This window comes from Cataglyphis hispanica, chromosome 23 (assembly GCF_021464435.1).
Source record: "Cataglyphis hispanica isolate Lineage 1 chromosome 23, ULB_Chis1_1.0, whole genome shotgun sequence".
Taxonomy (NCBI): domain Eukaryota; kingdom Metazoa; phylum Arthropoda; class Insecta; order Hymenoptera; family Formicidae; genus Cataglyphis; species Cataglyphis hispanica.
Genome location: NC_065976.1, coordinates 2,673,577 through 2,694,319, shown reverse-complemented (window position 1 = coordinate 2,694,319; position 20,743 = coordinate 2,673,577). Strand labels below are relative to the sequence as shown.

The 20,743-nt window shown below is 28.4% G+C and overlaps 4 protein-coding genes across 8 annotated transcripts in view; 2 read left to right on the top strand and 2 right to left on the bottom strand.

Moving 5' to 3' along the window:
- Window positions 1-2,746, top strand: part of LOC126857799 (protein madd-4) — a 205,070-nt gene extending 202,324 nt beyond the window's left edge. For all 4 annotated transcript variants that reach the window (XM_050607519.1, XM_050607523.1, XM_050607520.1 and 1 more), the window contains 2 exons: window positions 48-210; window positions 400-2,746. In XM_050607519.1, the coding sequence (XP_050463476.1) occupies window positions 48-210; window positions 400-500 (264 nt within the window). In that variant the 3' untranslated portion in view covers window positions 501-2,746. The remainder of the gene's footprint in view (window positions 1-47; window positions 211-399) is intronic.
- A 2,484-nt stretch (window positions 2,747-5,230) lies between these two features.
- LOC126857855 (hydroxylysine kinase) lies at window positions 5,231-6,983 on the bottom strand. The gene has a single exon (XM_050607693.1). It carries the CDS (start codon window positions 6,981-6,983, stop codon window positions 5,898-5,900), a length of 1,086 nt encoding a protein of 361 aa, XP_050463650.1. The 3' UTR covers window positions 5,231-5,897.
- A 1,524-nt stretch (window positions 6,984-8,507) lies between these two features.
- On the bottom strand, window positions 8,508-16,983 carry LOC126857795 (NBAS subunit of NRZ tethering complex-like). 2 transcript variants are annotated; one of them, XM_050607516.1, is made up of 19 exons: window positions 16,850-16,983; window positions 16,409-16,696; window positions 16,045-16,279; window positions 15,497-15,912; window positions 15,029-15,409; window positions 14,642-14,852; window positions 14,238-14,458; window positions 13,818-14,147; window positions 13,516-13,721; window positions 13,133-13,429; window positions 12,720-13,059; window positions 12,234-12,646; window positions 11,765-12,064; window positions 11,342-11,630; window positions 10,835-11,149; window positions 10,311-10,725; window positions 9,280-10,208; window positions 9,082-9,207; window positions 8,508-9,008 (listed from the first exon to the last, which is right to left on the bottom strand). In XM_050607516.1, exons 2-19 carry the CDS (start codon window positions 16,493-16,495, stop codon window positions 8,733-8,735), a joined length of 5,787 nt encoding a protein of 1,928 aa, XP_050463473.1. In that variant the 5' UTR covers window positions 16,496-16,696; window positions 16,850-16,983; the 3' UTR covers window positions 8,508-8,732. The 2 variants fall into 2 exon arrangements, with proteins under 2 accessions (XP_050463473.1, XP_050463472.1); XM_050607515.1 differs by having other exon boundaries at window positions 16,409-16,755; window positions 16,850-16,899.
- Window positions 16,984-17,242: 259 nt separating this feature from the next.
- LOC126857841 (COP9 signalosome complex subunit 2) lies at window positions 17,243-20,158 on the top strand. The gene is made up of 9 exons (XM_050607657.1): window positions 17,243-17,583; window positions 17,898-18,092; window positions 18,182-18,307; window positions 18,481-18,648; window positions 18,777-18,951; window positions 19,077-19,215; window positions 19,286-19,502; window positions 19,667-19,807; window positions 19,902-20,158. Exons 1-9 carry the CDS (start codon window positions 17,530-17,532, stop codon window positions 20,019-20,021), a joined length of 1,335 nt encoding a protein of 444 aa, XP_050463614.1. The 5' UTR covers window positions 17,243-17,529; the 3' UTR covers window positions 20,022-20,158.
- The last annotated feature ends 585 nt before the right edge of the window (window positions 20,159-20,743 follow it).

Sequence of the window (20,743 nt, the reverse complement as noted above, 5' to 3'; positions counted from 1 at the left end):
CGATAATAGCAATATTTACGCTAATGGTATTATTTAATATTGCACAGTGTACTGCGTCTTGTGAAGAAGATGGTATTAAATATAGGATTCTGCAATGCGTATGGTTTGGCACAAAAAAACCGGCGGGAAACGCCTGTAGAGATATACCACGACCTCCTGTAATGAAAACGTGCAGAGGTCCGCCTTGTCCGCCTGGTCCTCAATCTCCCGGTAAGTTTTCCTGAGAGTTATATCAATTATTCTTAAGGATTTTAACCTATATATACTAATCTATTTTATCTATATAGTTATCATAATTGTTGTTATACTAATATTAATTTTTTTCAACTCTTTAACATAGAATGTCTAATATTGTAATTAATGATAACGATAACATTGTTTCGTTCATAATATTTGTAGAAGATTGCAAGGACCATTCGCAATTGTGTAGCAGAGTGAAAATAATGAATATGTGCAAGGTGCCGCTATACAAGAAACAGTGCTGCGCGTCGTGTCACTAAGAGTCTGAAAAAAATTGATAAGTAAGTGACTCATTGTGACAAAATGAGCGATAACGAAACAGTGCGCATGAGACAGAGAGTGCAAATCGTGATTAGTCGAACAATTACTTGACATATGTAAACGCACCCGGGATGCCTGTTAGTAAATTATGTAATGCACATGAAAAGAGCGCGCGTATTACTGTGGAATAATATATTGCACGGTTATTGCAATGTCCGATTTACATAGATAAAAACTATCCAAGAAAGAAGTTGACCAAAACTACTTCGCTGTAATAGTTTCCTCGTCGTATCGTCGCGAGAACTCATTCACCTCCTTGCCTCGAATGTTCCTCATGTAATAAAGAAAAACCCGCCAATCTTAACACAGTTTCTAATTAATTAAATCATAATTTTCTAACGTATGTCACACATAGTTTGGAGCGAATTCTTATATTTATGCACTCATATTATCCCTGGTTAAAAAAAAAAGACAGAAAAGAAAATGAAAATCTAGTATTCGTCCAAGAAAGATGAAAACGTTATATTGTTATAATAGTTTGATGAAAAAAAGAGGACATTAGAAACTTATTTGCTATGTGGAAAGAACGTTATTGCGATATATTATTGAAAACAACACGTTATTAAATGTTATCAATGTTGGTGCTTTAAATCGGACGGTAAATGGCTTTAAGCAAAATTATATTTAAATTTTAATAAAACGCTAAGATCCTGAAAAGTTGGAAAGCACGATTTATTTGTATCGCAAAACATTAAAAACATTCCTTCTTGTGATTTATCTTTTATATATCTTCTCCACGTTAAACATAATTATTTCTATTATATTATTTCTAAAGCTGAGAAAAATCATCCTTTAAGACTGAAACGTTTGTCTCTTTGCATATCATTATTTTTGGGCATTAACACAAACAAAACCTTGTTATATGTTCCAAAGAAAATAATTTTACATTACATACATTATAAATTAATATGAATATATTTTCGCTCTGTCTTTATATTTAATATCAATATATTATCTTTATATTCAATATCAATATATTATCTTTATATTCAATATCAATATATTATCTTTATATTCAATATCAATATATTATCTTTATATTCAATATCAATATATTATCTTTCTTTATGTTTGTACATTCCGTTATAAATTATTGTGAATGTAAGATGTAAAATTATTTAAAAATATAAGTTATGAATGAATTATATTATGCGCCTATATAAACGTCCCTTCGGGCGATCTCTTAAGCCAATAGATCCTAAGAGCAATAAAAAATATATAAGTATTGTAATATAATATTTTGTTAATAATCTCTGGCGAAAATTCGTGAACATGACTGTTCCATTGTTTGTTAAAGAACCTGATTTTAATTATGTGTTTCTAATCACTTCAATCTAGACATTATCGCGTAATTATGAGTGTTTATTTATCACGTATTTATATTTACAAAACTCATCGATAAAATTTATAACTCGATATTTTCAATAAGAGTGAAATAAGAATTAGATGTCTATATATATATATATTATGATTTGATAAGATTGTGAACAGATTTTCGCTATCAACGAATTTGCCTCGACACAACTAAGCAGTTTGCCAAAACGAGCTGACGTAAATAAAATAAAATAAAATAAATTAGAGTAAAATATATAAATTAAAATCAAGAGAGATAAAAAGTATATTATGAGCTACACATATAAATTATCGAAATAAATTACCGAAATGCACGCATATGTGAATACAACTTTATATGTTAATATATAAATGAAACTAAAATATACAGTGAATTTTGAGTACACCGGATGTAACAAAAGTCGAAACATTTCTCTTAATAACGCATTGCTTATATAATTGAGAGATAATACATGACTTTTAATACATCCTCTATAAACATTTGGCAATATATAAACTATCATCAATTTGCCATGTTATGTATATCACTGTCATGTTTTAGTAAGCATTTAAATAATATTTATCTTACTGCATATAATCCCATTATTATTACTGATCGACATAGTATATCATCAAAAAAAGATAAATTATTTTCCAGTTAATTAACATAATATCACGACAACTCTTAAAAAGACAATGAGTTCTAATATACATTTTTGTATATATCACAATGTAGGTATGTAAAATGGCTCCACACTTAGTATTGTACCTAAGCATTACTGTTCATGATATCTATGTAAATATGTAACTGCCTAAATGCGAATAAAATAAGAGAATATATCACTGCACATAATACTGCAGTTATTTTTTTTAATGCTTATTTAGCAAAATTTCAAACTTACATATATCATCATAATCTTATGGGATCATTCATATTATTATGATTGCTAGAATTGTATAGGATATTAAAAGAAAGAGTGGAGAACTTGATAATATCTTTTATTATAGAAATATTATAGAAACACGCACACTTCTTTTTGAAACTTTATTGTATTTTTAAATACAATAAAGTAATATCTTATTATTTATTAATATACGTATAATTAAAAATATAGACTTATTGCTTTCATAATTGATCATTGTTTTCATCAATATTAGTGTCTTTTGATAAATATTCAAGCATAAGTTCAAAATCTGTGTAATGATATAAATCAAAGTATTTATAAATGTCAAATTGTAATTTTTTAAGAAAATGATTTATATAATAATTTTCTTTCCAAAATTTCTTTGGGTAAATGTATATATAGAGGCTACTTCAAGGATCTATTTGAAAATATATTGTTTTATATATTTTGAAACATAAAAACTGAATCTACTTGAAAAATTGGTTTGCTATTTTATTTGTTGTATAATTGTGTTTGAATATAACTATACATACATTGCTATAAACTTCAAAACAGAAAATAATGTGTCTTATAAACAATAAGTAACAAGTTGCAAAAAAGTTGCAAGAAAAGGTGTTTCTATTGAAACATTTATATGTTTAATACTTGGAACTATAGAATTTACTCACCAGAATTGTTGCCATTGATACATTATATATTTGTGTAGAATATGACGATTCCTTTCATTCTTGGTAATTCATTCTCGATTCTCTCGATACTACATGTTTACTTGCAGGCACTTATTTTAGGAAACTATGTAAGTCTTTTGATAATTATTTTAATACAATTGGCACACACAATGCAACTACGATCGCGCGGAGTTCACTTGATGGAACTATCGTACGCTTGCACCATCAATATGATATATTTCATTTATGCATATATAACGATAACCTGATATTTTTCTCCGTATTCCCAATATTTTTTTCGGTACTCCCGATACTGTATATTTATGTACAGGCAATATTTATTTCCGGAATATGTTGAACAAATGTATGAAATTAAGACCGCGCAAAGTTTATTTGAAAATTTGTAACTACCGTATATTCGTATACTACCGAGCCGATAAATTATATTTACACACAGTACGACAAATGCCCGACAATTTTTTCGCCATTCCCGATACTTTTTTGGCATTCCGAATATTATACAGTTATACTTGCAAAGTTATACTTGCGATATTTATTCGCAATAATGTGAAATCATAACGGATGTGAAGTAACAAATAATCTTTATGACCATTTATCATATCGTATTATAATTTACTATAGCGGTCATCGTACTGGTCACAGCGATCAATTGATTCCGTTTTTCTCGATATTCGGATGTCCGATCGAAATTAAATCTGCATTACACAAGCGTCCCGACACTACAAACAATTGCGCGCAATACACAGTGACACACTTCGTAGGCGAAGGCAGCAGTTATACCAACTTCTTCTTCATTTCCGATTCCGTTAGAACTAGTCCGATTCCGAAATTCCAAGTTTATATTCAAATTAAATATGACTATTATGACGTGAATATAGACTTGTAGATAAAGACTGTGCACTTTCATTGAAGACAAAAAGATAGCATTAGTTAGAAAAAGAATAATAGAAAAATAAACAGAAAAATTTTTCTGTTTAAAGAAAGATAATAAAAAAATCGGACAAAATATTTTGATTTTATATTATTCTCTTACTAATGTTTTGATGTTTGCAATGATAGCGCGCAGTCTATGTTATATATAAGTTTACAGTTCTAACAGAATTGAATGTCACTATGTTCAGCAATGTTCAGATATCTCGCCGCGCGCGCGTTTATAGTGTATACCATGGCGCGATTATTTCGTTATATATCGTTTATAACATAGAATTCCGTGTAATGCAAATCTAATCGCGATCGAGTATTGTGAATATTGAAAAAACGAAAGAAGGCATCGAATAATTGAGTGATTAATACGGTGATGGTCATAATTATGTTACGGGCGCGTTAGAATACTATGATATTAACAAAATATCATTTGTCTCGTCACATTCTTTATAATTTTCAGTTATATAATGTTAAGAATAAATATCGTCTATAAATAAGTGTATAATATCGAGAGTGCTGAGAAAAGTATCGGTCGAATGTCGAAATATGCGTAAATACAGTATATCGCGTTGAATGTGTGATAGTTTCATCAAGTAAAAACTCCGCGTGACCGTAGCTCCGAGCATCATTAAAGTAAGTATTAACAAAATTAAATTATCGAGAATAAATATCTTCTGCAAGAGAAATAAATTAAGAATATCGAGAAAAGTCAGACAATTGACGTATTATGCATAAATACAATATGTAGATCGTCGGCAGTAAAAAAATATGCAATAATTCTATAAAATAGTTATTGCTCAAGCATTGTTAAATAAGGAATTAATGAAATAATAAATGTTTATTATGTAAAAAGTCTTCTTGCCAATGTTTTTAAGACTCATATCTTATGTATTTCGGGCCATAGAAATCTGCTCGAAAAATTTATCGCTCTTTTTTTTTTTGTTTTCTTTTGAGTGTCACACATTATTCGAGATCAGTTTTTACGTCTGGAAATACATAAAATATACATTTTAAAAAGTTGGAGAGCAGTTTTTATATAAATTTGTCGTTCTTTGTTTATCATAATTAAGAAATAAGATATTAAATAAATACAAAACTCTACGAATTGAATCACAATAATATTTTTGAAGCGGATTATTCATAAAATAGAATTGGAAAAAGATTATAATTTAACATTCTTAAAACCAATATCTATCACGTTGATATATCATATTAAAAAATTATTTAATGAGAATTAAAAATATGTTAAATGTTATACTAAACATATTATTCGAAATTTAGTTTTACCGATTTAATTTACTAATATTTATAACTTTATCTCTTAAATCATGTCCCATCATTTCGTTCATAAAAATGTTGTCTAAAAGTCTAGATTTGAATGAATTAAAACATTTATACAAAAATGTGGCGCACAACCAATCGTTGCAATCTCTATTAATGTGTTATTGCATAATTTATCAAAAAGATCAGTATCGCTCGTGTGTGTTTAGGGAATGGCTAATCCCCAGGCTTGCATTACGTCCTTTTGGCTCATGGGCCACAATCTCTTCAATAATGTCCATCCAGTTTTCTGCGTGTTTAGCAAATATAGATTTTCGGGTTCATGCAAATACGAGTAAGCACCCATTACTAAACTCTGACACATCCTAGCGCATACGCTGATCTTGAGAATTTTCTTCTCCACATTGGTCAACTTTCTTATCTTCTCGTAACCCTCTATGACGTGTCTGCCCATTCCTACGTTGGTCGATTGCAAGATCATGTAACAGAGGACTATAGCCAACTCGAAAATGCGACAAGTTCTGTGACAATCTCCGAAATCGATCACGGCGACAATATCCTCGCCATCGGGACTCATAATGATGTTATGTTCGTTCAGGTCGCCATGTATAATCCCTTGCTCCAGTCGGTCCATGATTGGCAGTACTTCTTTCTGGAAGGTGATGATCACGTCATGTACTAGTTGCTTATCCAGTGAGCTCTTGATTGCATACGTGAATTGTTGAATTCGAGGCACTGAAGTCAACATCCACAATGTTTTGTGATTATCATAGGCGGGATGATTGAAACCCACGAGGATCTCATCTATTTTGGCGGTAAAATTTCCGACCTTGTGCAACAGTTTATCTGTCATCTTCATATTATATAGAAGTTCACCGGGACGGTAGATCATTAATCTTACGGCGTATTTTTCCATAGTGTTATTGCTTCTTAGATTTTCCAGGGAAAAGTAGGCACCGCTAACGTTCCTGATTGGTAACGGACAACAAATGTTATGCTGATTAAGAAAAATCATTAATTCAGTCTGCGCTTCCAGCACGTCAATCTTCCGAGAATCCAAAGAGTTGGTCACCTTGAGGACATAACCGGCTTTCTCCGTGCTAATAACATGCGGATTCGCATGGGTCTCGTCGCATAGCACGTGATAGTTACGGTCATCATAAGCATTTAATTCGCGCACGCTCATCACCCTCATGCCATAGAGCTGTTCCGATAGGGCAACCGCCATCTCCTCGGTCATGGGCGGACGTATGCGTTGACCTGGTATGAGTAGGGTGTCGTTGTACTCCATGTTACTGCGATGCACGCGGAACAAAAATAGCCGCGAGTTATTAAGGGGGAGAAGCCGGGTCGATGAAAAAGAGAAAATATATATATATCCCCGAAGAGAACGTTGATGAGTAAAGTCTCGACTGGGATATCTTCTTTGTTCTTCGGGCGATAAATCAAATACTGCACAGATAAGCAATGGCTGTAATATAGTGTGCAAATGTAAGAATAAATTATCAATTGACAATAAAAGAACATCGGACACAGAATAATAAACTCACAAATTACAATTTACTAACAAAAGTAGATATCAAAAGCTGATATTATTGTAATTGCAAACTGAGATATCATTATTACTTGTTTTAATTTAATACTTATAGATTTCTTGCGTGAATGATATATATATATATATATATATATATATATATATATATATATATATATATATTAGATTTTATATTATTATGATATTAGATTATTTTATTTATGATATATATTTTTAATGCTTTAAAAATATAAAATTTTTATTAATAAGAACTAAATAATTATATAAATAATTTAGATAATTAATTCAAAGCAAATTAATTTATTTATTTATTTAAAGTTAAAAATAAATTTAGAATATTATATTTTTTAAACATTAATATATAAAAAAAATATTTCTTTGCAGCATAATCTTTTTTCATTTAGCAAGCATTAATTAAAAATTTTATATTATATCTCGTATTTTAAGTATATTTCTTTCGAATTACTTTAAATAATATATATTTTTAAACGACAAAAGCAAAAACAGAAATATCCGTATGTATGTAAATATATCACTTACCCAGCAGATGCGTGTTTATACGGTCAAAGGAAACGGCATACTAAGTTCTCAGACAGACCAAGCAGTTTACCAAGTTAAACGAGCGATCATATGCGCAGTGAGTGTAATCCATGCTCCAATCATCATTGACATTTAACACAAGGAAGGGTGCAAACGCTCAATGATATTCTCATTAACAGTAATTGGGCGTGTAACATGACACGACTCTATGTCGCGATGACTAAAAGATACAGAATCTTATCAAGACTCCGATAAAACTAACGGAGATATGAGTAAAGTATCTAGATCTACTTGATTTAGCTTGGGAGATTTGCTGAAACGAATGAGTTATTTGATTTGAGAAACACTGTTCGGACGATGCGACCAAACTCATTACTTCCGTAAAGGGAGTACAGCATCGATATGATCGATAAGGATATTGATAAGGATGTTACGAGTTAGATAATTTATAAAATTATATCAAATTCATATTTTTATATTTGTTACAATAAATTTATATTTATGAGTACCTTTTTATATTATGTCATTTTTTTCTCTATAATTCTATAAATACAAAAGAACTATGTAAATCTTTTAATACACATAGAGTCAGAGAAAAAAGCTTTATGCAAAACATATATGCAAGAAGAAAATTTAAAAGTTGTTTCTAATTCTTTACACGCGTGCGCGTACTTGACAAAATATATCAAATTGGAAATGAAGCAATTTTAAATTCTATATATATATATATATATATATATATATATATATATATATGTGTGTGTGTGTGTGTGTGTGTGTGTGTGTGTGTGTGTGTGTGTGTGTGTGTGTGTGTGTGTGTTTTGTAGATATATAAGTTTTTTTAAAATAAGATCATTTGTAATATAAATATTTATAAATATAATTTTTTCTCCCCTATATTCAAAAAAAGCATCACAGTTCTTTTTTTATACATTTGGAATAAATTCATTTCTCCATTAACAACTGCAAACAAGAATCAAATGTACACAAGGCCGACGGTATTTTCTCCATCAATCTTATGATATTTAAAGCCTCCAATATATATTTTCGTTTCTTCAATTCATGTATAAGTATTTTTGCATTTTTTTCAATATCAGTTAAAGATTCGTTTATAAAGACATGCTCAATTATCTGATTATACACAATGTGATCTGGGCTAAATAATATGGTTAAATCATTTAGAAAAAGTTTCTCCAGTATTAATGGCGGTAACACAATAGCCTAGAAGAAATAAAATAAAATCATTACTGTCAATTTAGAGACTTAATCATTTACACATATAATAGAGGCTGACCTGCCGTTGTTTAATAAGATCTACTGCTTCTTTGTGCATAGATGTATCTTCGGAACATAATCTTATGTAAAGACTTTGCACAAAACTGATGTGATCTCGTTCGACCTCCAAGAACTGCTTGAGAATCTGTATCACAAACATTTGAATAAATAATATATTGAATTATATCTGTAAAAGAAAGAATATTATGTACAGTACCTCCTTAGATGCTAGTAAATCAATGAGTTCTTCATATTCTTGTAATATTCTGTTTTCAAAATTAATGGTATCTGTTTTCGTAATCAACGTAATTATCAGTTTCATCATTTTTAAAATTGGATGATTATCCAATGTGATATGTTCTGGTATATTAAATCTCGGCCATTGCAATACGATTTTTTTCACTTCCTGATATTGCTCTAAATCATTAATTTGATTAAATAGTTTTTGAAATAATTTAAATCGATCTTCCTCTGTTAAACATTTAGTAATGGCGTGATCAATTGAAATAACAATTTTTTCTTGAGAAATTCTTTTGGATCTAATTTTGTCCTGCTCATCAATAGTTGCTTCTGTGCTATCGTCAGAAAAATCACCCCAATCATCTGTCCATTCTTCAGTATCAATTATGTCTGAGGTAATAGTTTTTAAATCTTGATTTTCGTTAGAATTCGAATTATTAACATCGATTTGTTTTGCAGATTCTTGTTCTTTATTTTTTAATTTTGCTGTTTCTTTCACAGTTTCTTCAGAATATATACAAGTGTTATCTTGTTTTAGTTCTAATGGAGTTATATCTATTACTTTTGTTTGTTCCATGTTAGTATTTCGCGCTCCATTGATTAAACTTTGCCAATATCGTAAGGCTTTAACAATATCGCATTCTTCAGAATTTTGTGCCACAACTATCATATTTCTTATTAAATCTAATGGTTTGTATAAATATAATTTCTCACAATTAGTGTACAATTTCTTATACAATTCTAATGAATAATAATAAAGAGCTGTTTGTATATACAATTCAGTTTGTGGTAAATTTACAAAAACTTCTTGAGCATCCAAAACGTGATCTCTATTTAAACTCAATAAATAAGTCATGCCAAGTAACCAATCGTCTGCTATAGTATGCTTTGCACATTCTAAGAGTACTGAAATTAATAAAATAATTTCATATAACTTTTCTGCTATAGATAAACATAATTAAGCCAACTTTTTATCAATGTAAAGTCTTATAACAATGTGATACTTACAATGATTAATGTCGCTTACTTCTAATCCATAACAAGAAGATTCACTTAACATGGTTATTCTCAAAAGCGTCCGACAACATTTCAATTTTGTATTCTGTATGTCTACCATAGAATATTTGTTGTATTGTGTTTCAGTAATACTTATCTTACACATTTCATGCAAAGACTCATAAAAACATGGAAATGTTTGAAGATTTACATTTTCCGTGTTTTGTTCATCCTCGGTTTCATATTGCATATTATTTTCTAAGTTGTTTGTGAAATTAAAGTTCAGTCTAGATTTCCAGAAATTGGTATCACTTATATTTTTTATCAAGCCAAATGTAGATTCTTTCACAATATTAGCAGAACTTTTTACAATTTCTGTTGAAGTTTCCAATATCTTTGGAACAAACTCTTTCATTTCTACTTGTGGCTATAAATGATAATAAATAAATCATTGTAAATTATAATAATGTTATGTTATATATCTTCAATTATAAATAGAATTATTGTATCATTTATTAAGAAAAAATTATTTTTACCGTTGTCATAGCATCTGTAAAATCATCTTCGCTTCCACTTTCTTCATCTTTGGAACTTTCAAATTCGGCAGATGGCATCCACAGTTCCAAATTTTTATGTAACATTTGTATTTCAATCAAATGCATGTGTTCTAAAGCATTACCTAATATATCGCTAGAACCATTATTTATTGCAAACCATAAACACTTTTGTTTAACTTTCAAATCCTGATAATTATTGCAACACCCTAAATTTAAACAAATTTTCCAAACAGGAAGATAATTATTTTGTGCTAATTGTGTACATATTATAGCACATGTATTATAATCTTCGATCTGTAGAACAAAAAATTATAGTATATTACAAATTTTTATGTTTCTATTTTCAGAAATATTGATTTGAAATCGAATATGTACATACATACAAACATACATACATACACAATACATATATATATATATATATATATATATATATATATATATATATATATATATACATATATCTGTGAGATGAATATATCTTACCTCAAATGCTTTTTTGGCTATTAATTCTAAAACTTTTCCTTCACGAAGTTTTTTGTTATTCCCTTCAATTCGTAAATAAGTTGCTAATGTTAATAATCTCTGTCGATTTTTATAAGCGTCCTTTTGATTATTTAAACAATGTTCAATCAAAGTTAACTTATCTACTGTTAATCTAACTTGAAGAGGTAATATATCAACATTGAATTCATTCAAAATTTGAAGCGATTTAATTAGATCATATTCTTCTTTAATTTTTATATTATCATCTTCAATAAGACGAAGGCAAGTTCTATAACAATTATTTATGTACATATAATATTTAAAAGTAAATTATATAATTTTATATAATAATTTTATATGTTATGTGTTTGCATGCGTGTGCATAAACTACATTAGTGTAGTACATTAGCAAGAGATACTTACTTAGCTAATTCCATATTTGGATCAATAAGTGTTCTTGAACTATTAAAATATTCTTTGGTTGCTTCCAATATAAGATCAATTGCTTTCTCATAGGATACTTTTAGCATAGATTTCTCATCTTTCTTGGTTTCTATTAAGGTGGCACAATTCTGAATAGTAGACTTGATTTTTGAAACTAAGCGGGCAGAAACACATATTTCAAAACAGATTTCAGCAACAACACAGGAAAAGATTGATCCATGTATCTCCAACATATCGCTTAATAATTGCGCCCATTCATTTTCATCTGGAGGTGGCAAACTGAAATAATAATTATTTAATTGCTTTAATTATCAAAAATATCTTAAAACTATAAAAATTATGTTTTGTGATATTTTATGTACAAGTCGGCAAGCACATATATCATTCGAAGTCTGTATAATCTCGCTTAAACTTTTTTATTTTATTCATTTTTATATATTTTGCATACCTTTTACTAAAGCTTCTTGCCATTTGATCTAATAATAATCTAGCGATGTCGGGATTATTTTTATTCTTTTGTATGAATTTTAACGTTGTTTTTACACCATATTTATTTAGGCATCTAATGCAATCAAGTTCTTCTTCAAATTCTTCTAATAAATTGTACATTGCATTTGTTCTTTTATCATTATAATCTTTCGATATCGAATCTAAGATATTTTTAGCTTTTTCATACATATCAAGATTGTCACAATTATATATACAATCTAAAGCTAAAGTAGTAACATCATCTATCATTTCGATTATCTCAGTATCCTGCGTCTGCTTTAAATACTCGAAAAACTTAACTGGTAATGTCAAATCGTCTTTGCTTAAACAAATTAGATAATCACTCAATAAATGTTTTTCAAGATCTTTACCCTACAATTTGAAATAATCATTACATATACACATATATAATTTTTGATTATTTATAAAATATGACTATACATACATATAAATATTGATGTCTTCGTTTAATGAAAGGCAACAAAAATTTCTTTATGTTTTCCACAAAATTAACTTCAGTCGATGTACTCATCAAGAGTTTTATTCTTTCAATATTACTTAATTTCTCCAGTTTGTCTAATGACATATCTTCTAGATAAACATTATACACAAGATCATTTAAAGTTTCCAAATCTAATAATAAATCTTCTACACCATTAATATTATGAGATTTTGCAATTTCAATTAATTGCAAAGCATTATCTACTAAAGCACTATTTTTTTCAATTTCATAAGCGCGTGTTTTATACCACTTTTGTAATAAGTCTAGTGTTAGTTGTGAATTTCTAAAAATAAAACAAAGCAATTAAATAATATATCATTACAGTAAATGCAAATAATCTTATATAAAATCTTTACCTATATATTAATAAAGATGGAGCTAATTCATACAACATTTCTGATCCATTATCTATATTCTCATTTATTATTTCATTAAATTCATATTTTTCCGACCAGTCTTTTTGTCGCAGTTCACGTTGATCTAACAAAAATAATTGACCTTCTAAGTCACATTCTGGTAGAAGTTTCTGATAGTCTAATGTATTTAGAGTTTCTGGAAAAAAGCTAATAATTGCCAGCCAATGAGGCAGCAAACTTTTCCCATAATAGGTAAACATAATTTCGACACTTCGGAAATCGCAGTCTTTGGCAAATCTATATTTAAAAAAAATATATATGTATAATTAACTAAAATTATATATTTCACAAATCAATAAAAAAATATGTGAATATATTCGTACCTAATTGCATTTTCGACAGCTGATAATTTTCGAAATTCCTCATAAAATTCTTTCTTATATTTAAGCGACGACTCCAATATAATTTCATATATGAGCAATTTATCTAAATAACATAGAAGTTTCCTTCGATATCTAATTAAATCTTTCTGGGCCTCAGATAAATTTTTTATATCTATTTTTTCAAGCATCTCATTTACTTTTTGCACCTATTAAATTTTTTCCAAATAGACTGTTATCAGTTTATATAAGTATTCTTCTTGAAATTACTATACATTTTGTAAAGTATATTATCTTTTACTTACCTGTCTTAAACTTACAGTACTTTCCTCTAGTGTTTGCCAATCATCTTCTGTATCGGGACTTACAATTTTATCATTGTCGCAAATATCAATAGCTATTAAAGTCTCTAAACTTGCAACTTTCAATCCAAAATTCAATAGTTCTCTTGCAGCTTCCATAGTGTCAGGGACACGTACCACACATTCGTTTAAAACCCAAGATCTTTTACTTATTTTACTTAAATGTTCTGTAATGGCATTCAAGGATAATTCCGACTTTCTCCATTGTGTTTGATATACAAGATCTGTGTCCAAATTGTATATGTTTGCTAAAGCTAAAGCTTCTTCGTATTCCTAAAATATATATAATTTCGTTATATATTTAAATATATATATGTAGAAATTTGCATTAAATAATTGAATTTAATCAAATTATGTACACACCTCAATGTCTATTTTTCTAGAATAAAGCTCTTCTGGAGTCGTACTCTTTACACCCAAAATTCGATAAGTTTGATGCAGAACTTTCAACTTCCTCCTTTTTGGTTGAAATTTTTCAATATCAGTTATTGAATACAATGTACTTTGTAGCAAATTCGTAGTATAATTTAATATAGTAACAGGTGCCAATTCATCATCGTCCTTCTCGCTTTCTGATGATGCTTCTTTATTGTAAAATTAAACAAATTTGTTTATATTTTCTACATTCATATAATAATTTTTGTATTCTTAATATTAAGAATATTTAATGTAGATTTTAGTTAATAAATTATATCATTCACAAATAAATGATAATGTTATTGCATATACAAAAAGAAAAATAACAAAGATATATAAAATAAACAAACCTAATAAATGGCCATCGTTGGATTCTCTACTTCGTTTTTTACTTGTAATAAAAGTTTCACAATCTAAACATAAAAATCCTTTCTCTGCACCAAGCTCGCATACTTGTGGTTGTCCTGCTAAGAACTCTGGACTAATACCTAATAATAAATTTTTTAAATTCCAGGTGGAGCAGACTGAAGTTGATCCCGAATATCGAGCTATTATGATAGCCTTAGAAAAAAATTATATTTTATAAAAAGATATATTTATAGAGTATATATATATATATATATATATATATATATATATATATATATATATATATATTATTATTTTTATCAAATTTAATGCTTTATTCTTTTTTAAAAAATACTTATAGTGTATCATATATAAATATAATATGTTACCTGATCAGACCACCATCCAATATCTATTGGATGAAATTCTGTAAACCCTGGTGGAAATTTTTTCGACTTTGTAATTCCCAAAGGATTAGGTATATTATATTCTGGCTGCTCAGACAATTTCCACTTTTTTTGTAATATTAAATTTGGCAAACCCCACAGTGAAACTGAGCCATCCGTATGCAAGCATACCAAAAAATCACCATTTGGTGAAATTTTTATTGTAAATATATATGATTCTGGTTGAAAGCTAAAGATGGGAATTATATTCCATATAGAAAACCGTGAACTGGTACCAGAATCTTCAAATGTAAATGATAATTTGAAATATGGATAATCATCCAAAAGTCGCCACGAAGTCAGTCCAGATTCAGATGCAGTAGACTAAAAAAATATATAAGTACATTTCTCTCTTTCTCTCTCTGCAAAATTGAATATAATCATGCATATAAAATATTTAGATATATTTACCATTAATTTTTGTGTTATCATATTTCCAGCAACATAAAACAAGTTGTGCTTTTCATCATAGGCAACCGCATTAATACCATTTTTATAAAAATTCCCAAAAGAGAAGTCATAATTTGTACTAAAGCTATTTGTCGAAATGTAATAGGATCTGAGAAGTCCACTATATGAAATTAAAATAAATTCGTAAGACCATTTCTCATTCTTTATTCTTGGCTTAAGAAATAGCATAGATGCTATCGCATCACCAGCTTCGAGAATCTGAGGATTTTGTGAAATTGTTTTTGGACTTATATTGAAGATATTATTTCCCAATGCATTGTAAAAAGATGTATAGCCACTACTTGATGCTAATACTAAGATCATTCCATCAGGACTCCATGCAATTTTACGCCATTGAGGAAAAGCATCTTTTGGAGCTAAAAAATTAAATTGTTTTATTCATAAGAGACACATAAAAGACATTAAAAAGATAACATAACTATTAAAAAAATAAATAAATATTTATTAGAGAACATTATAAATGCATTGATAATATTATCGTTATTTACCAGATGCTTTGCCTACTACAGAGGAATATTCATCTTTTGCTTTTCGTATCTCAATAACATTCTCCTGTAAAATAGCAAGTACACGACCATGATCTCCAATAGCAAATTTCCATGGTAAGGTAAGACTAACTTGCAGCGAGATGCTTTCAGGTAAAGAATACCTATTGTTAAGATATCTCAGAGCATTTTTTATTGTGCCAGTAGCTGGCAGAATAGCTGCATCATTCTTACACTTCTAAAAAAGACAGAAAATATTTTAAATATATAGTTATATATATATATATATATATATATTATATTATATATATTTATGACATATTTTTTATGTATGATGTATATTTGCACATATTGAATTTCTACTCACTATCAATTGTGGTTCTTGTTTGCGAACATAATACTCTAATAATTCGTACAATATAGGCTCGTTTGATATTTCATTCAAATTGCTCATCTTGTTTCCGTAAACATAATCTATATGATTAAAAAACGCACAATAAATTCACACATTAAACGATTCAGTGGCTCTATATTCTACATCTACATAAAGTCTGTTCGTTTTATTTGCACTTTTTACACTCAGATTCTTTCTTTCTTTACGCTCTCAAACGGTCAAATATATCTCTCTCATTTCAAGTGCAGAAATTTCCGGAGGCTGCAAGCAAAATAACAAATCTATATATGCATATCATCATATGATGTATATATACGTGGCTGCAAGTAAAATAACAAATCTATATATGCATATGATGTATTTGTATGTATATTAGAATCTTAGATTATAATATTACAGGACTCTAGTACATACATATAAATCCATACGTGAGAGATGAGATGGAAATGAATGGTAGCACTTCCACTTTCCACAATTCACGATAGCATTCACGTATGTATATGAATCAATAATATACATATAATTAAAAAATACAATCCGAATTTCTCATAAAAAAAGTATTAATATTAATAAATAATCTTCATTTGAAGAGTACTTTGAGAACAATTATCAACAATACTACGTATGTAAGAAAGTTAGTGAATAATAAAAAATTATAATGAAAATTCATTTTTGCTTCGTAAAGCAAATGCGCATTAATTAATGCTTGTAATCTCGGCAATTTTCTGTAATATTAAAAAAAAAACATCTTTTTGTTTACATAATTATAATTATATGATTTATGTTCGTAAAAAACAAAAGGATTTCGCATGTAGGAGAGATGTATAAGCGGCCTGCGCTTGCGCATGCGTGTAAGTCAGCTTTGTTCGTCAAAGGCGCTGAACTGCTGAACAGAGTTACGCTGCTGTATCGTATAAAACGCATCTATGTTATATAAATGCTATGCTGCAGTCTGTGTCTGTAGTACAGTGTCAATGGCGTCTGTGCATAAGCAATTTCAAAATACGATTTGGTTGAATTTGATATAACCGTCGCTATCAATAAAGTAGTGTGAAACTTTGTGCTGACATTTGTGATTGATAAGAGCCTGCGAAATGTCAGATGGCGAGGATGATTTCATGTGCGAGGAAGAGGAGGATTATGGCTTGGTAAGTTTCCCTTCAAGATTTAAGCGAATCTCAGTTTTGATAATTATTTTTCCGGCTCTTTGTGAGGTTAGGATTCTTGAAGCTGTCTATGTAACATTTAAAAATAGTCCGGGAGATGCCTTGTGTGCAAGGACTTCTTCCATGATAAACTCTATCCGTTGTTGAAAATTTTCGATTATATCCTGTGCAAATACATTCGATCATTTGTTTATTTAGGTTATGTTCAGCTCTTTTTTTCTTAGTATTTTACCAGTATTATTGTTCGGCGAATATTAGAGTTTTAACTGTTTCCTAATTATAACATATTTTTTTAGGAATATTCTGAAGATTCTAATTCTGAACCAGATGTAGATTTAGAAAATCAATATTATAATAGTAAAGCTCTCAAAGAAGATGATCCAAAAGCCGCTCTACAAAGTTTTCAGAAAGTATTGGATCTGGAAGGGGGGGAAAAGGGAGAATGGGGTTTTAAAGCTTTAAAACAGATGATCAAAATTAATTTTAAATTGGTATATGTCAAAAATATATTAATAATATTGACTATCAAACTCATTCAGATTTGATTATATGTTATAAATTAAGAGAATGATCTTTTTAGTCCAATTACAAGGAGATGATGGCGAGGTATAAACAATTGTTAACTTATATTAAAAGTGCAGTTACTAGAAATCATTCGGAAAAATCAATAAATTCTATATTGGACTATATTAGTACATCAAAGAATGTAAGTACATGCAGCAGATAAAAATGTCATTTTTATTTTGTACTTTTTTAAACTTTGCTGCATTGTATTTAAATGATTTTATTAAGTATTTACTTGAATTTTCTATTCTTCATTAAACTTTCTTATATACAAATTTTTTTCAATTCAAAAAATGGTGGGTACTTTTTTTTAAGATGGAATTGTTGCAAGATTTCTATGAAACTACATTAGATGCATTAAAAGATGCAAAGAATGATAGGTTATGGTTTAAAACAAATACAAAATTGGGAAAACTATATTACGATCGTTCAGATTTCAATAAATTGGCAAAAATACTAAAACAACTTCATCAAAGTTGTCAGGTATGTATGCATGCATATATGTATATACATTGTACATATTGTATATATTCAAAAAAAAACATATTGATCAAATACATATTTTGCATACTTATTTATGTATGTATTTAATATATACATATATTTTTTAGACTGATGATGGAGAAGATGATTTGAAGAAAGGAACACAATTATTGGAAATTTATGCCTTAGAAATACAAATGTATACAGCACAAAAGAATAATAAGAAATTGAAAACACTCTATGAACAAAGTCTTCATATTAAAAGTGCTATACCACATCCATTAATTATGGGTGTGATCAGAGGTAAAGATATGAAAATTTGTTAGAAATAACAAAATTTATACCTTTTTACATATATTGCTACATTTATATAATGTGCATACTACTCAGAAAATTAAATTAATAAAATGCTTGTATCTTTTTTCCAGAATGTGGTGGTAAAATGCATTTAAGGGAAGGTGAATTTGAAAGAGCTCATACTGATTTTTTCGAAGCCTTTAAAAATTACGATGAATCTGGATCACCAAGACGTACAACATGTTTGAAGTACTTAGTACTGGCCAATATGTGAGTATGATTATTCATTATTTATTGTTATAATTATTAATGCATTCAATATATGTAACACTCATTTTAGGTTAATGAAATCTGGTATTAATCCATTTGATTCACAAGAGGCAAAACCATATAAAAATGATCCTGAAATTTTAGCAATGACTAACTTAGTTGTCAGTTATCAGAATAACGATATCAATCAGTTTGAATTAATTCTAAAACAAAATAGGAATAATATTATGGATGATCCTTTTATTAGAGAACATATTGAGGATTTATTAAGAAACATACGTACACAGGTATATCTTTCATAATTTTAGCTTGCATTAAATATTATAGTATCATCAACAAAATTTACAATATTTTATAATTTACTAAAAAAATTTTAAAATATTTAACCTAATATAAATCTGTATCTCATTTATATATTGTAATATTTTATTATTGCACATGGCTGTTCCAGGTCTTAATTAAGTTAATAAGACCATATACCAGAATTTATATTCCTTTCATAAGTAAAGAATTGAATATTGATGTTTCTGAAGTGGAAAGTCTTTTGGTATCTTGCATATTGGACAATACTATTCACGGCCGTATAGATCAGGTAACTACTATTATAATTTTTTTTTAAATTATGTTTACGCGCGCAGAATTATAATATTAGATTGTGTGCAACATTTTCTCTACATTTCTTATAGGTAAACCAAGTTCTCGAATTGGATAAAAAATCAGTATGTGCTGCACGTTACAATGCTCTCGATAAATGGGCAGGTCAGTTGCAATCTTTGCATACAGCCATTGTGAACAAAATGTCCTAAATGGCATAGTGAGCGCGTGATCCTGCAATAAATATGAACTAATTTCATTTTGTATAGTATATCATAAAAGTCCTATACAAATATATGAAGAAATAAGATCTATTGTGATATAATAAATTTAGCATTTTAGCACGGGAGTCATTCTTATTCCCGTTAAAAAAACGCTATCCTAAATCCCACAAGTAAATATAAGCATTAATTATACACAAGAATAAAAAGAATAAGTTAATACATAACTAGTTTGTACAGCTTAAAGAAATACAATATATTTTTTATTATAACAATATAAAAAAAAGAACGTTTCAATCTGGGTTTAAATCATTCACAAATTTTTTTTATGTAAGTATCCACAATGCTCTCTCTTTCTCTCTAGATAATAGATATTATTTAATAACTCACACAGTCTTATTTTCTATTTGTTTAATTGCCTTTTATATATGTATTGTTTTAAACATAAAGCATTTAAAATATTTTCCAAAATCTAATAAGAATTCAATTATTCAATGCTAAATTTTAAATATTTTTTTTTGAAATTTTAGGTGTAAAAAAGCAAAGACCAATCAATCAGATCATGATTTATAAGTCATGATTTATCTTTTACTTTTAGCATATATATATATATATATATATATATATATATATATATATATATATATACATATGAAAGATTCAGATAATTACATATTCTGTTAAAATTATGATTTATTGAAATTTGCGCCATG

Excerpts from the sequence above, each read along its gene's own strand:
- LOC126857855 (XM_050607693.1), bottom strand. The coding sequence starts at position 6,983 with ATGGAGTACAACGACACCCTACTCATACCAGGTCAACGCATACGTCCG.
- LOC126857795 (XM_050607516.1), bottom strand. The coding sequence starts at position 16,495 with ATGAGCAATTTGAATGAAATATCAAACGAGCCTATATTGTACGAATTA. Across the intron at positions 15,913-16,044 it reads TGTAGTAGGCAAAGCATCTG|CTCCAAAAGATGCTTTTCCT; the intron begins GTAAATAACGAT and ends TTAATTTTTTAG. Across the intron at positions 15,410-15,496 it reads TGATAACACAAAAATTAATG|TCTACTGCATCTGAATCTGG; the intron begins GTAAATATATCT and ends ATATTTTTTTAG.
- LOC126857841 (XM_050607657.1), top strand. The coding sequence starts at position 17,530 with ATGTCAGATGGCGAGGATGATTTCATGTGCGAGGAAGAGGAGGATTAT. Across the intron at positions 18,093-18,181 it reads TCAAAATTAATTTTAAATTG|TCCAATTACAAGGAGATGAT; the intron begins GTATATGTCAAA and ends TGATCTTTTTAG. Across the intron at positions 19,216-19,285 it reads TACTTAGTACTGGCCAATAT|GTTAATGAAATCTGGTATTA; the intron begins GTGAGTATGATT and ends CACTCATTTTAG.